Here is a 17,509-nt window from a genome sequence, read left to right on the forward strand (position 1 = left end):
AGGCAGCTGTAGCTTAATGGGACTTTGAGAGAGACAAATCAAGACAAAGGACCCCCCAAAGCCACAGGAATGAAAAAAATGAAAGAAAGAAGAAAAAAAAAGAGGAAAAGTGTGAGAAGACGAAAAAAATGTCATGCAAAATGGTACATATATTTATAAGCCAGACCCTCAGCGTAGACCGCAACAACAACAAATGTCAAAATGTCAACTGTAACAGTGAGAACAGAAAGATCATTATAACGCAATTATTACCAACAGACGAGAAACAATAACAGATATTTACACGCTTGAGACTTAAAAGCAGACTAAATTTGTACCATCAGCATTGCTTGAATAAATATTAGGATAAAACAAAATCATTCCTCTCGCTCTTTTAATTTTCCATATATCATACTTTCACTTCTGCATATTTCACTTGTAATATGGCTATAATATAAATGGCTATTCTATGTTTTTCTTTACTATCCAGCAGGAGCCAGTCCTGTTCTTTATAACTATTTATGTTTATAATATTTACACACAATAATGAACTCTATCAGATATAACTCTCTGGAAAACATTTCAAGCGTTTGTGCATGAAAATAGGGCATAACACATAATTATTATAATATTTGTTACTTATTTAGGGATATTTTTCTACAACGGTCAATGTTCATGTATTATTGGGGAAAGGGGTTTGGTGGTATAATAGCTAATCATACTGTACATATTCTCTTTACTGCATTGCTCAGTCGATGCAGCATCCGCAGGCACCAGGTATGGACATGCTGACTCATCTGCCTCATTTTAGTCAATGAATTGAATACAGATTCCATATACTGTAGCTAAGACTTCAGTGCTTGTTTTGATGCACTATTAATGCTTGACCAGAAGATGGCGCAAGATACAAGGGGCAGAACAACCGTTCACTCGAGGTGGAAAACTAAACACCTTGTGCTACCGAAGGCTTCCTCGTGATGATATCTGTTTTTATTTTTCATTAACCCATATTACTCTAAAACACGATCTCTGAAACACTGATGCAACACGCACAGGACTGATTTACAATAGCTTCTGTTGTAATATAACACGTTTACAATTCATTTTGTATAATAAACATTTCAATTAATAGTTGTAGTGATAAAAGAGAAGTAACGGCTGCATGACTGAACAGTGAAGGAGAGTAGATCTCTGGCATTCATATAGGAGTCAGCCTCCATTCTAGGTGAAGGTAAATATGTTTAATATGTTCAAACGTTTCCTTTTTGTGTCGTGCTAGATCACTGCTAAAATTTTTTCTTTTTCTTTTTTTTTTTTTTGAACATTTTTTGAGCACAAGAAAACAAGGCATATTGAGGGCCGTGGGGCCAAGCGTACAACATCATCAGCCAGCTTTGTAGAACATCTACCCTGATGTACAAATCTAAAAACATTACAAATTGATAGTAAAGGACCAATCGGGCCCCCTGCACCTTTGCCCACGTGATAAAACACAGGTAAATATGTTGGACTACACTAGATGACTGCTGTTTTTGATACATTATGTACAGAAATGATGCAAATAAATCTGCCACACCATTAAAAGGAATCCGCCACCTTTCGGGCACATTCGTGTCTTTTTGCTTTTGTATAAACAAGAAATGGAGAAATAGCCTCATGATAATGATGATATATGAGGAATGAGGGGTTGAAAAATGCTGTCAATAAGATTTAAACATTTTACATACAAATTTAGATACAACTGTTCTCAACTATTTTGTACTTTTCCCCTATTTTCGTCCTCCTCCTCCATACATTCTTTCCATATGTATAAATGCTATTCCCTCACTTATTATTCTCGCTCTAAAAATCTGTTAAAACATCATTCAGGCACAGAATTGTAAGTGAAGTGCTTCCTCGCCAACCTCTATTCCACTTAGCACCCTTTTTGCCATTTTTCTCCCGTAGTCTCTGGAGTACTAAAAGCCCCGGTGATCCTCTTACCTAATGTTATGCACATATTTCTGCTTAGGTATCGCATACGGAGGAATCTCTAACACGGAGAGGCGCTCATACGCATGTGTGCGTGGTAGCGAGGGGGCGGGACGGCGGATGGGGGCGTGGCCATTGGGAGGGACTGAGGGGCGTGGCCACCAGAATGGGAGGAGTGGATGGTGTGAGGATAGGAAGAGGAAGAGGAGGAAGAAGCAGGTGGGAGGTGATAGCTGGCCCCGGAGGAGGGGCCCGAGGAAGAGGCCGGATTGGACGGCCCGCTGCTTTTGGGCGGAGGCAGTGGGGCCTGGTTGAGCTGAATGGAGATGTCGCTGGACACCTCGGAGCCGCTGCGTCCGCGCTGAGGAGGAGGCCACGAGTCGGGGTGCAGGTACTGGCCGCTGTAGTCGCTGCATTCAGACAGACGGGGGCGATACAGCGCCGGGTGGGGCCGGTACATCTCCTCCTCGGCGTAGCGTTTCATGAAGAGATATACAGACATGACCCCAGCACCCTAGAAAGACAAAATCAGTTCTTTTTAAATTCACGGATTATCAACCTTACAACCTAACGGCTATCACTGTTCTGAGAAATGGCACCTTTCTCTGTGAAAAATTCGACAAACTGACAGGGATTGAGCTTGTGCTTTTCTTTTCTTGTCTTTTGAAACAGAAAACTTTGCCAATTAAAAATGCTCTCCACCTAAGGGGTCAAGGTTTGGCTGCTTGACATGACCCAGTTAGCTGTGACTGCACCATCTGGGGACAAAATCATCTTTTTGCATTAAAAGCCATTCAAAACGAATGTTTCATTTAGTTTAATGCATTAAACATTTTTGTATTTTGCAAGAACAAATATCAATCACAAATAGTTCATTATATTAGATGTTTTAGTGCAGTGTTGTAGTACTCGAGACTCGGACTCGTCTCGGACTCGGTCTCGAGACCATATTTTAATGGTCTTGGTCTTGTCATGGACTCGTGTCCATTTGGACTCGGAATTGACTCGTACTCGAACATTATTTTTTTTTAGGACTCGGAATTATTTCCGAGTCCACTCGAGTTCAATTCAAAATATTTTTCATGATTATTAATGTATGTTAATAAAATATTTCTTTAAATTGATTGACACGCCCAGTGATTGGTGATTTTCTAGTGCGCAACTGCGCATGACAAATTGTAATAAAATTACTTTTAACACCACCTACTATGTGGCCTTTTTACCCTAAACTGATCATATTTTTTAAACTCTAAGTAAATTCAGTAAAAAAAAAAAGGATTTCTCTAAGTAAATAAAAGTAAATTAGGTAATCAACCCTCACTGGTCTCGGTCTCGACTCGGACTCGACTCTCTCTGGTCTCGGTCTCGACTCGGACTCGACCGTCTCTGGTCTCGGACTCGACTCGGACTTGACCGTCTCTGGTCTCGGACTCGACTCGGACTCGACTCTCTATGGACTCGGTCTTGACTCGGACTCGACTCTCTCTGGTCTCGGTCTCGACTCGGACTCGACCGTCTCTGGTCTCGGACTCGACTCGGACTTGACCGTCTCTGGTCTCGGACTCGACTCGGACTCGACTCTCTATGGACTCGGTCTTGACTCGGACTCGACTCTCTCTGGTCTCGGTCTCGACTCGGACTCGACCGTCTCTGGTCTCGGACTCGACTCGGACTCGACCGTCTCTGGTCTCGGACTCGACTCTCTATGGACTCGGTCTTGACTCGGACTCGACTCTCTCTGGTCTCGGTCTCGACTCGGACTCGACTCTCTCTGGTCTCGGTCTCGACTCGGACTCGACCGTCTCTGGTCTCGGACTCGACTCGGACTCGACTCTCTATGGACTCGGTCTTGACTCGGACTCGACTCTCTCTGGTCTCGGTCTCGACTCGGACTCGACTCTCTCTGGTCTCGGTCTCGACTCGGACTCGACCGTCTCTGGTCTCGGACTCGACTCGGACTCGACTCTCTATGGACTCGGTCTTGACTCGGACTCGACTCTCTCTGGTCTCGGTCTCGACTCGGACTCGACCGTCTCTGGTCTCGGACTCGACTCGGACTCGACTCTCTATGGACTCGGTCTTGACTCGGACTCGACTCTCTCTGGTCTCGGTCTCGACTCGGACTCGACCGTCTCTGGTCTCGGACTCGACTCGGACTCGACCGTCTCTGGTCTCGGACTCGACTCGGACTCGACCGTCTCTGGTCTCGGACTCGACTCGGACTCGACCGTCTCTGGTCTCGGACTCGACTCGGACTCGACCGTCTCTGGTCTCGGACTCGACTCGGACTCGACCGTCTCTGGTCTCGGACTCGACTCGGACTCGACCGTCTCTGGTCTCGGACTCGACTCGGACTCGACCGTCTCTGGTCTCGGACTCGACTCGGACTCGACCGTCTCTGGTCTCGGACTCGACTCGGAATCGACCGTCTCTGGTCTCGGACTCGACTCGGACTCGACCGTCTCTGGTCTCGGACTCGACTCGGACTCGACTCTCTATGGACTCGGTCTTGACTCGGACTCGACTCTCTCTGGTCTCGGTCTCGACTCGGACTCGACCGTCTCTGGTCTCGGACTCGACTCGGACTCGACCGTCTCTGGTCTCGGACTCGACTCGGACTCGACTCTCTATGGACTCGGTCTTGACTCGGACTCGACTCTCTCTGGTCTCGGTCTCGACTCGGACTCGACCGTCTCTGGTCTTGGACTCGACTCTCTATGGACTTGGTCTTGACTCGGACTCGACTCTCTCTGGTTTCGGTGTCGACTCGGACTCGAGTGAGGTGGTCTCGACTCTCGACTACAACACTGTTTTAGTGCTCCATTATTACAGAGTGTCTATACGACTAGATGGCAACTGCCATCAAAGGAGTAGGAGTAGTTTTAAATAAACTTTTGCTGATAATTTAGTCACCCCCATGTCATCCAAGATGTCCACGTGTTTCTTTCTTCAGTCGAAAAGAAATCAAGGTTTTTAATGAAAACATTCCAGCATTTTTTCTCCGTATAATGGACTTCATTGGGAACCAAATGGTTCAAGGTCCAAATGAGAGTTTCAGTGCAGCTTCAAAGGGCTTTAAACGATGGCAGACGATGAATAAGGGTGTTATCTAGGACCCATCGAGTCATGACTCGAAAAAAGATTTGTTCATTTTGATGAACGTGTTCGAACAGGAGAGTCACGAACGCTCATCACAGAACAGAGCCAGGCGAGCATTTGTGCTTATAAAACTTAAACTTTGTTATCTATTTTTTTAAATGACCGATCGTTTCGCTGGATAAGACCCTTATTCATCGTCTGGTGTCGTTTAAAGCCCTTTGAAGCTGCACTGAAACTCTCATTTGGACCTTGAACCATTTGGTTCCCATTGAAGTCCATTAAATGGAGAAAATCCTGGAATGTTTATCAAAAACCTTAATTTCTTTTCGACTGAAGATATCTTGGATGACATGGGGATGAGTAAAAAGTCAGCAAAAAGTTTTTTTTTAAATCATGCTGAATGCCAATGCTGATTCCATAACACATGATGGCATGAAGTAAATATTTGACATTTGTATACTGCTGTTCAAAAGTTTAAGGTAAGTATGATTTTTTTTTTAAACAAAATAATCATTTTTATTCAGCAAAGATGCATAGTGACTGTGAAGATTTTTCTAATGTTACAAGATTTTTCTATTTCAAATACATAGGCTACTGTTCTTTGAACTTTCTATTCATCAAATATTCCTGAAAAAAACCAAAAATCATGAATCAAAGTTTTCAAGAAATATTAAGCTGCTGTTTTAAAATCTGTGTTTGTTTCTGTTTTGGGTGGGGTTTAGTTCAGTGTCATTGCTTTGCTTTTTAATGTTTCCACAGTTGCTTATTGATTTATATCCAACATAATTTTGTTAATTCGTTTCTGTGTATTTAAACTCTACATTTGTTCTGTTCATCGTCAGGTCTTGCATGTATTACCGGTTGTTCTGTTTTGTTACCTGTTTTTTTTTTCTTTTTTTTCTTATTAAACACTAACACTAACACTAACTGCATTTAGATCCAGCTCTTTTCCTTCATTTCTGCAACCGTGTGTGACAGAAGGACAGACCAACACATGGAGCTAGCATCAGTTCGCATCCTCCTCCTCTGCTCCCTCAAGAGACACACATTTTTAGACTTTGCCCATCTAGTACACTACGATGATGACGAGCGACGGACCTCGAGGGAGATTTCAGGCGTTTGTGGAATGGGTCCTGTTTCACTGTGGGTCCCCCTTTACCATCGGCGAGATTTAGGATCAAACCACAACAGTCCATTCCGTGCACTTTGTGTCACTCACCGCAACCAATTCAGCAGACAGAAAGGCAGAGCCCACAGCAGACAAAGAGCCTGAGCCTGCTGCGTTATCAGAGACAGCGCCAACACCTGATCCTTATATCTCCGCAGAACCAGAGCTCAACACTGAGTCTGACCAGGTGTGTGAGGCGACAACATCGTCTGTTGCAGAATGGATACTAGTGGAATGGGATGGAGCCCAATCCCTTCAACCAATGCGGAAATAAGTGTGCTGAACTCAGAACCACTTATGTACTGTAGTAGCTTGAGGAGTATGAAAAGAGCACAATGCCTGTTTTACTGCCTGTTATACCATGGTCTGGGTGAATACTCGATTCTGATTGGCTGCAGGGTGTCCGTTAAAAAGTGACAGAGGACACCTAGTAAAGTAGTTCTGGTGAAACTGCCTGTTTACCATTCGAAATGAATAAATAAATGCGCTGCCTACAACAGCTGTGAGTAACCATAGCAACAGGCAGTCAAAGTATCTGTTAAAGGGTTAGTTCACCCAAAAATGAAAATTAAGTCATTAATTACTCACTCCCATGCTGTACCAACCCCGTAAGACCTTCGTTCGTCTTCGGAACACAAATGAAGATATTTTTGATTAAATTTGAGAGCTGTATAACTACCACATTGGCTCCTAAGGGACTGCCTCTCGACGGCCCAGAAAGTCAATGAAGAAAATGTTTAAATATCCCAAGTGACTACCGTGGCTCAACTATATGTTTATCAAGCGTCGCGAATACTTTTTGTGCGAAAAAACAAAAATAACGAGTTTATTCGACTATTTCTTTTCTTCCTTGTAGGCCAGAAACGAGATTTCCTTAGATTTCCACGACGCATGCGCGAGAATTGCGATCTGAAGTAGTGTAAAGCAGATCGCAATTCTCGCGCATGCGTCGTGGAAATCTAAGTAAATCTCGTTTCTCGCCGTCGTCCATTAAAACCTGACAATGGACACCTCGTCGGGCATTAACCCTTACTTATTTGCCCCAGCACTGTTAATGATATCTTTGATGTTCCCGCCCTGCCTTCCACTCCCACCTCCTCTGCCTTTTCCTAGTCGGCCTAGAGAGTCGTTCCTAAAAAATTCAGTCTGTTCCGTGTCGGCCAACGAGACCGTTCCTGAGATGTCTGCCTGTTCCATGTCAGTCGTTAATTAACCCTCACTCTGCACTACCCAGTCCTCCAGCCCTTTCCTCACTGCCTCTCATCAGCCCTTCATCTCTTCCTATGTTGGCTGCTCGGTACATTGTGTATCCGCCTCGGGCTGATTGTTTGTCAACTCGACCCTGGACTGCCGACCTAATTCTCTACCTAGAAGTTCAGAGCCCGCAACTCCACCTCTACCCATCAAGCTGTCGGCTCAACTGTGGCTCCTCTTCCTAGTGATGTATGTCTCGAGACCGGTCTTGGTCTCGACTTGGTCTGTCTTGGTCTCGATACCCTCTGGTCTTGGTAGTGTCTTGGTCTCGGTTTAGGCGGTCTTGACTACAAGTCTACCTCTTCCCCTCAGCTCCAGCTGGGACTGTCATCCCTACGGCTCCACCAGGCTTCCCCGTCCCTCCTGCGCCGCCTTCGTCATTCATCGCTCTGCCTTCGCCATGGACTTCTGGGCCTTCGTCTGCGACTCATCCCTCAACCCCTTTGGCTCTGGCTTCCCTTCGGTGTGACCTCAGTCTTCCGGCACCCTAGCTTCGCCTCGGCCGCTAGTCCGCCTTGTGCTCCAAGACCGGTTAGACCTTGTTCGGCTCCACCAGTGTCTTCATTACGGTCGGCTCCGTCTAAAGCTGCGTTCACACTACACGCGCGACCAAGCGACACAATACCATTCATTTTCAATGGTGAGCGGGCGACTTCCGGCGACCGCTGTCGACTGGATGGGGCGTGTCTGTCGACGCGACAAAGTTGAGAAATTTTTAACTTTATGCAAATGAAGAGCGATTTCGCAAGCGACAACCAATAGTAGTGAAGTCAGTGGAGCGAGTCACTCTTCAGTGCTGAGTCTGACCGAGGCAAGTTGAACGAGAAGCTCATTCTAGCAGTGAGAAACTGTCCTATAATTGATTATATGTCTCCGTTTACATACAGTGGTGTTCACCATAATGACTCCGTGACTGAATGGTTTCGGGAACCCAGATAGACCGGTATTTGCCCGTTTTCTGTAGTTAAATAGCCGGAATGGCAAAGAGCACTCATTGTTTCTCATTCATCTATAATATTATGCATTTATGTACCGATTCCATTTATATTTAGACTTTTTTTGAATTAGTGTTTTTTTTTTTTGTGATCCCATACTTTTGAACCCCACTGTCTATGCATATACATCATATGAATATAAGTTGAGGTTACTGCAGACACTAGATGCTGACATTTACAAATTGCTGCACTGAACTTACTGAATTAGCATATATGCAGCATAACGAAAATGTGTAGCCTTCACCCCTCGCAAAAGCTAGGCTAAAATGAATGCATACTGATGAGGGCAGAGCTGTTGGTTTAGGAGAGAAAGCTGTTAACACAGCTGCATATTAATGAACTGAGCTCTGTGATAAGAGTACACACGCAGTCAGCTCAAGTGTTAACAGTAGCTGGTCTCTGTGACTGACCTCTTTGAGCAGGAAGGAGCTGGCAGCAAAGGCAAACGACCAGCCGTAGTGGTAGTGAAAGAACTGCTCTGGCTCTCGAGGCCTGTTCATCACTTCATCGTTGATACTGGAGATATACAGCACCAAACCGACCACTAAGCTCAAACCTGAGAAAGACAATGAAAGAGGATAAAGGCAGCATAAAGGCAATTTACACAGATTTACAAAAGGTAAATCATGCATAAAAGAGTAAAAGTAAAGTAGAAATATTGGAAACAACCCTCCTGAAAAAGCTTGTTTAAGATGGCTCCCCAGCCTGGCTAAGCTTGTGTTTAGCTGGACTGTAGTCAAAAGACTAGTCTGACCCATCTCTGGTTTGCTGGTCTTAGATGGTTTAAACTAGTCTTAGCTAGTTTTTCTGAATTGCTAAAACACTAAACCCCATTCTCTGAACCAAATTCTCAATAATTTAAACCAATTTGTTGAATAAATCACTCTTTTTGCAAAACATTAAATAAGTTCAGGTGGTTAAAACACTCTCATGCACTTTTTTCAAAACTCTAATCACATTCTCACTCACTAAAACACAATTAGCACTTTGATGCCCTTATGTTTCCAAATGCTAAACGCAGACAGGCGAAAGTTAAACAAGTTAAACTGCAACACAGTTGTCATTGTTTACACACAACGACTCAACATTGTTCACACTTATTTCTAATGACGTGACCAAACCAACTGTACATAATACAAGTCAGTTCAGAGTCCCAAAATGTACTCAAAATGTTGCACTGAATGTTGAAACCAACCATGGATGGAAACAATATAAGAGGGAGAGAAGGAAGAGTTTGAGTAAGAGGAGGTGAACAAGCAGGAAGAGGATGAGGAAGAGCAAGGTAAGGAGAAAACTATCAAGGCTGACTCCGCTTTAGCGTTTTTCCCTTTGTCTGCAGAGATGACGTTGTCCGAGATGTATAGAAACTCCTTCAGCCGGACCAACATGAAGACATGATGCTGAAGCAGAATCAGATCTCTCTAACTAACCTTGATTTTGTAGTTGCACAACTCTTCTGAGTGTACTTTACTGTAAAATGCTTTTCATGTAGAGTTTTATTACGTATTGGAACTTTTTTGGCTTTTGCAGTTGGGTCACTTTATGTTCACACTATGCAAGTGGTGAATATACAGACATCCGACTATTCAATATTCAGTACAACACTGCTGCAGTGGATACAGTATACAATTTATTCACCTTACTACTGTAAGCTGTCATTACTATATATAAGCATTATGCATTTTTTACCAACGCGTTCTCATCCTAGGGCGTCATACAGTGACACTGTTGAAATTTCGTCTAAATCCAACGCACATGGCACCCTTTAGCGTCAATAATGGTATTATGGTAGGTTTAGGTCTGGAAAACCTGGAAAAGCTTGTGTTTAGCTGGGCTCCAAGCCTGACCAGATGAAAAGTGTCCAAAACCCCTCTAAGACCAGCCAATAGACCAGCCAGACCAGTCTATGGTTTACTGGTCTTAGATGGTTTGACCGGGTCTTAGCTAGTTTACATTGGTCTCTGAGCCTCGCCAAGCCCTCAAAGACCAGCAAACCACCTTTTTTCTTTCTTTTTTGGCAGGAAACATATTGTAAAGAAAATATCAGTGGTGCTCACAGATGCAAAATTTATGTGTGTGTGTACTGCTATTTGGTTGATAGGGTGATAACTATGTGGTTGCTAGGTGGTTACTTACTGGGACTAAAGTCTTTGGGTGAGAATTAGGGTATTAGCAATACATATGTTGTTACTTAGCAATGCAATGTTGCCATGTTGTGTATATGGTGTGAAGCGGTTTGTGTTTGTCTGAAAGGGTTTTGGAAAATAACTATGCTACACCTTCACATTAGTTAAGGGAAAAACTAGTTTATACACCCAAAGGAGAATAAAAGCTTTTAATGAAAACGGCAAATGAAAGAAGCAAATATGCCCTGTAAACACACAAGTAAAAGTGTTGTTATTACTGCAGTGTTTTCCTATTACGGTACTATATAGAGTCAACACTGTTTTCTTCCCGAAAGCTATATGCGGAGAGCGACCGATAAAGCAGCCCACCAACACGCAACCTGTCATAAAAGGAGACATTAACATTTATAGTGTGCTCAAATTTTGCTGTGTTATGATGGAGAAATCTCTGCTGCGGTATTTGTGGAGTGCAAGAGAAAGAGAGAGAGAGAGAGAGAGACAGCGGTGAGGAAAAGCCTCTGGCACAATCAAACACATTATCGCAGTCTGTCACTGCCAGCTGTCTATGCTGCTAATATCGACAAGGAATGTGCATACATATTTCCTTTTCACATTAGAAATGCAAGAGATTTGATATTAAGATGCTGTGTCACATCAGGGCATATATTTCAGGACAACCAAGCAAGATGAGTAAAGACTATTCATACTGGATGTAGTACCTGCTTCTATACAATGGTAAAGAACATCACAGTCTGTGTTTTGTTTTTTGCAGCGTTGTGCATATCTGCGTTCAGCACTTTGCAACAGCGCTGTTGTGTTGTCTTGTCCTTTATTAATAATTCTGTAGTACAAAATGCTGAGCTAAATGTAACATTAGCACCTGATGCAGTGCTTCCACGGGAATCTGCAGTCGCACTTTCTCCAGCATTACAAAATCCGTGTTATTAAACTGCAGCAGTGCATGCATTAGAGCCACATCGGTTGCAACACATGGGACATGTTACAAACGATTGGGGGGGAGAGCTGATTCTCCCACTGCTGCTGACTCCTTGCTTTTGCCTCTTTGTTCATTTCCTGACATCTAATGAAGGCGGTGAGGCAAATTAGATTTTAACAGCCACTCAATGATTTACTGTATCCTCATTAGCAAATGTTGATTGTTTTGATTGGAGTGTAAAGGGTATCGCGTAGATGTGCAAATCGAGTGCTGCAATTAAGCAATAAGTGATAGACTAAGCTGTATTGTGAATACAGAAACACAAGGTTATGAGCTGAAATTACTATTATGTGAAAAGAAAGAGATGATGGAGTGATGGGAAAAATTTAATTAGCAAAGTTATGTAGGAAATCAGTTACCTGGGTCAATGGTCAATTAAACAATGTATACTGTCATTCAACATTTGGGGTTCATAAGATTTTTTACTGTTTTTGGGGAAAAACGCATCTTTTGCTTATCAAGGTTTCATTCATGTTAACAAAAATACAGTAAAAACAGTAAAATTGTGAAATATTATTACAATTTCAAATAACTGTTTTCTATTTGAATGTATTTAAAAATGTAATTTATATTTGTGATGGCAAAGCTGAATTTTCAGAATCATTAATCCAGTATTCAGTGTCACATTATCCTCCAGAAATCATTGAGTTGATGCTTAAGAAGATTTATTACCATATCAATGTTGAAAACAGCTGTGCTGCTTAATATTTTTGTGGAAACTGCAATACATTTTTTGAGGACTCTTTGTAAAATAGAAAAGTCAAAAGAACAGCAAAAAAGTACTCACCCCAAAACTTTTGAACAGTAATGTAACTGTTGTTATACAATATAAAAATTCAGAATGCGGTGACTAACCAATCAGAATCAAGTTGTGTAATAAGATTAAATTGAGTCAGTCGTTCTTGACATTGTGATCAGGATGTTTTTGAGACCAACCAGTGGTCCAACCTTAGCAAACTTCCAAGGGAGATGCCTGATTATTACTAACAATTATTGAAAACAAATTAAATGAATACACAAATATGATATTCTATTCATTTAAATAACTTATTTAAAAAAAAAACTGAAAAAAAAAAAAAAAAAAAAAAAAACTGACAAATGTCTTTTTTTTTGTCTTAGTTAGTTTTGGGATTCACACTGAATTAGTTTTTGTTTTGAAACTTTTGAAAAAAAAAAAAAAGTTGAGAACCACTGCTTCTGTATGAAGTTAATTTAAGTTAGTTGAAACTATTTTATTATTTTAGACCATTGAGTGATATAAGAGACATGAAACAAGCAGAGCTAAGAGGAAAATCGATAGCCTGGGACATGATCAATTACACAGTAATTGCTATTGTTGTGTCAAATACACTTCTTAAATTCTATCATATTTATTCTATCATATTCATCCATGTTTTTAGGTCAAGTTTTAGTCAACTAATACCCAGTTTTACAAACAAAGTTTAAGTCTACAGTGTGGTCCCAGACTAAAATGAATACATGAGCTGTTTTAACTGAAAGCAACTTGCTTTGGCATATCTTAAAATATGCCAGTGCCATTGTTTTGTCTCAAGATGCACATCGGTTAAAACGTTCTAAGGAACATTTATGAAAATATACTTCAATTAAACTAAGATCTAATCCTGGCTTAATCTAAGCATTGTCTGTGAAATATTGTCTGGGCATTTTAGTCTAGTTTTAATCAATGAAATGAACGTCCATGAAACAAATGAGGTTCATTCTCACGTGTTACGTAGCACGTCTGAGCTTCCTCAAGAACCAATGAGGTTTGTTCTTGTGCGTGAAGCAGGTTCAGTTGACATTCTCTTATTTGTTCGCTGACAAATGTTGGTAACACTTTACTTGAAGGGGTGTGCATAAGACTGACATGACACCTTCATAATCATGACTTGTTTTGACATATTTTATATTTCTTAAAATTGGCTGTCATGAGGGCATTATAACATTTTCATGACAAATTCAATTTGTACCACTGTAGTTGAGGTCAAGAAAGATGTTTCTTATAGTTATAACACATTTATAATGCCCTCATGACAGCCAAGGTCAAAACCAACCACATGACACTTTAATGTAATGTTAACCCATTAAGCCAAGTGCTTTCTTAAGTTTGATAATTAATCTGCCATGTCATGTTTATGACATATTTATGACAATTAATTTTGTCTTGGTAATGTCAAGTTGTCATAACAAAGACATCTCAAACAAAGTCATATTTGCATTAAAAATGTCATAATTGAGCGAATGACACTTAAATGTCAGTTGTCGTAAACATACTGTAGCCTACATAAACCCCCCTTCATATTTATGACGTATGTCATGTCATGATTATGAAGGTGTCATGTCAGTCTTATGCACACCCCTTCAAATGAAGTGTTAACCAAATGTTTAAATGTGAATTAAAAAAAATTAAAAAATCTATTCATCATATAAAGTGATTATATGAAAAAATAAATTAAAAAATAAGCCTCAAAGTGGTAATTGTGTATGTCAACGGAGGGACAGAAAGCTCTCAGAGATTTCATAAAAAAAAGATCTTCATTTTCGTTCCGAAGATCTTACGGATTTGGAACGACATGAGGGTGAGTGATTAATGACAGAATTTTAGGGTGAACTATCCCTTTAAGTAAAAAAAAAAAAAAAAAAAAATGGGCAGAAAATGTATCCTTTTAACAGAACAGCTCTGATTGGTGGATTTACACTCTTGACACCTGGCAACCGCAAACATGAACGCTTGCAGTAGAGGCTTGTACAGCATCAGTAATATTTCGGGGGTTTTCTTTCAACCAAAATAATTTTTGTAAAGTTTTTATTTTTTAACTACATTTTAGTCTTTAGTCGATATTGCAAGTTGATATAATCGCAGTTATCATTTATTGAGCTTATTGTTGCCTCGTCATCGTCTCGTCTTATTCATGGGAAAAAAAGCTTGTCGATGAACATTTATCCTCATTACACAGATATTACACTATTACATAATCCAAAAATATATGACTAAATGCAATATTCCAAAATTAGAATCAAGTATTCCATAGAGCTATTCGAAAACCTGTCCTGTTCCAGTATACTAGCACTGTTCAAACACAAGCTTTCTAAACCATTAAGGGAAATCTGTTCCTGCAGGCTGATTTGTACAACTGTCAGCAGGCAACTGATACAATCAACTGATATAGATCTGCCATATAGCTGTCTTCAAGCCACACGGAGTATTGTGAAAGTCACAATTCCTCACAACAATCTGGATGTCCTGGTACAACTTGAGAAAATTGGCAATTATTCTTCTGGTATCAATACAGCCCTGCAGTATCATTCTTTATATATTGGTGATGTTGTATTTAGAGTAATGCTCCAATAAAGATTTCTTTCAGAACATTAATGCACACCAGATCTGTTTTAGGACGTAATTTGCATGCAAATTAGTTAAATCTAAACGCACTTTGACATTCTTAATAATTTGTTTATATTAGCCGAGAGCAAATGACAGCTGTTAGGCAGAGCTCTGTCGACTGGATCAGAGAGACCTCTCTTATTAATTACTGTTTGTGAGAAAAAGGAACATTTAATGGATATTGTGTATCGCACATTACCATAGATGGATATCGGGAACACCATTTATTAAATATGCAAAGCTCTCAGTGGGATTCGTAGCCTGATTTCGGACAGAGTTGTGGAGGATTACCAGGCTTACCACTGAAACTGAATATCAGTAAACAGAATGTAATATTTAAGAGGGTACACAACTATAGGCTGCAAAAGTGTGAACATCATCAGAAACATGATGATGAGAATCAAGAAGGGTTTTGAGCAGAGTACACACAACTTACCTGATAAGATGAAGAAGATTCCAGAGACGAAGGCCAGGATGGTGCGCTGAGGGCGGATGTGGCCGATGTTGCTTATGACAAAGGCCGTGAAGACGAAGAGGAGTGAGACCATCGGGAAGGGGGTGGCCGTCCTCACCATTTCTGAAGAGGAAAGGAAACAACAAATTATTGAAATTATCAAATGTTAGTCCCTCAAAGTATATACAGTATTTATACAGTATATATATATAAAACGGTTAGTTCGAATCCTTGATTATGATTGGTCAAGAGCTGTGTTTTATTCACAATAAAACACGGCTATGACCGCTTCACCCAACAGTTCTATTGATCGCTGCGCAACACTGCAGATCTATGTTGTTTTTATTTGAGCTTTCATGCATTTTACACCTTGGAACGTTGTTGCTGTTCACAGTCAGGGACTATTTTTTTCTAGCGGAAGGAAGGCTTTTAGTGATTTTACTTCAAGAAAGTTGCACTAATACATTGTTTTTTATTTTAATATTGTGTGGCAACCGTTTTATAAAAGCAATAAGGTACTCGAGGCAAGTTCTGTATCGTGAATAAGTAACGGCTGAAGGGGTTGCAGGGGGTAACAACGCCTTTAGCCGTTACTTATTCACGACACAGCACAGGCTCTCGAACCTTATTGCTTACATACAGTGCCCATTTAAAGTATAATACCATTCATTCTTATTTACAGTACACTGTTTTTAACAGACCTGGGGGACTTTTAATATTAGTGTTATTAGTGTGTGTGTATATATATATATATATATATATATATATATATATTATATATATTGTATATTTGTGCTTGTGTGTGTATTTGTAAAATGTGTATGCATTTTATGGCCTCATATTATATTGAAAAACTTAAAATTGTACTAACTGTGATTTAAAAAAAAACTAAATAACTAATAAACTAAACTAAAACGTGATTATAATGCTTTTAATTTATAGCACAATATAATATAATAATTGTAACGTGTATATCCTTTGTTCTCGTTTGCCTGTGTTCAAAACACTCTCTAGTTCGTTGGTCGTTAATCATTGATTAGATTCTGTTAATCTAGTTCCCTTTGTTTGTTTCCTCTGTTTTCATATCCTTCGGTTTCAGTTCATAGTTGTCGGTTCTCGTTAACGTGTATGTGGAAGTCTAGTTTGTGTTTTCTCCTGCGTATTCCTGTCCCGAGTATTTTGAAGAAAACCTACATAAGTATATCTCCTTCGTCATGGTATTTGACCGGTGCAATGTGACAATAATATAATATAATATAATATAATATAATATAATATAATATAATATAATATAATATAATATAATATAATATAATATAATATAATATAATAAAATATATGCTCTCTATATATTTTAACCTACATTTTTACGGGGGAAAAAAAACGCATGCTGTGGTTACCAGAACTTTACCGTCAAAAATACGGTATCAACGTTACTGATTTAACAGATTTATCTTAAAATTTACAGTAATAAACCCAATTCATTATCTGATCTAATTTAATTTACCAACCTATTTAAAAATAAATATATGTACCATTGTAATACACTGACAACCAACAGTCATCACAGTAGTGATGAGAGTCACATGATCAAAGCTCATCTCAAACAGTCTTCCATAAGAAAATTAATACTAGTCTATTATATAGAAGCTGCACAGACTTATTTGCACAAACATTAAACACCATCATGGTAACACGCATGAAATTTTAAAAATACAATACACTGTAAAAAATAATCCTGTAAAAAAAAACAAAAAAAACGGTAAACTACTGGCAACTGTGGTTGCCAGCATCATACCATAAAAATACGGTGTGTTACTGTTTTATAAATTAACAGCTAAATACCGTATGGTCAGCTACAGTATAAAACTTTAATTTAACAGCTATATGCTGTAACACGAAAACAGTAACACACCGTATTGTTAAGGTATGATGCCGGCAACCATAGCTGCCAGTAGTTTACCGTTTTTTTTTTTTGTTGTTGTTTTTTTTGTTTGTTTTACAGGATTAATTTTTACAGTGAACAATCATTTAACAACATTAAATGCAACATAAAACCCTAATGTACGTAACTGATTAGA

General features: G+C 40.1%; 1 protein-coding gene across 1 annotated transcript in view; it reads right to left on the reverse strand.

The window, feature by feature from the left end:
• Positions 1 to 1,615: 1,615 nt before the first annotated feature.
• cacng7a (calcium voltage-gated channel auxiliary subunit gamma 7a) overlaps positions 1,616 to 17,509 on the reverse strand; it is a 28,880-nt gene continuing 12,986 nt past the window's right edge. The window contains exons 4-6 of the mRNA XM_039652964.2: positions 15,411 to 15,551; positions 8,877 to 9,022; positions 1,616 to 2,464 (exon numbers count right to left, since the gene is read on the reverse strand). Coding sequence (XP_039508898.1) covers positions 2,012 to 2,464; positions 8,877 to 9,022; positions 15,411 to 15,551 — 740 coding nt within the window. The 3' untranslated portion in view covers positions 1,616 to 2,011. The remainder of the gene's footprint in view (positions 2,465 to 8,876; positions 9,023 to 15,410; positions 15,552 to 17,509) is intronic.

This window comes from Pimephales promelas, chromosome 18 (assembly GCF_988280905.1).
Source record: "Pimephales promelas chromosome 18, fPimPro1.hap1.1, whole genome shotgun sequence".
NCBI lineage: Eukaryota > Metazoa > Chordata > Actinopteri > Cypriniformes > Leuciscidae > Pimephales > Pimephales promelas.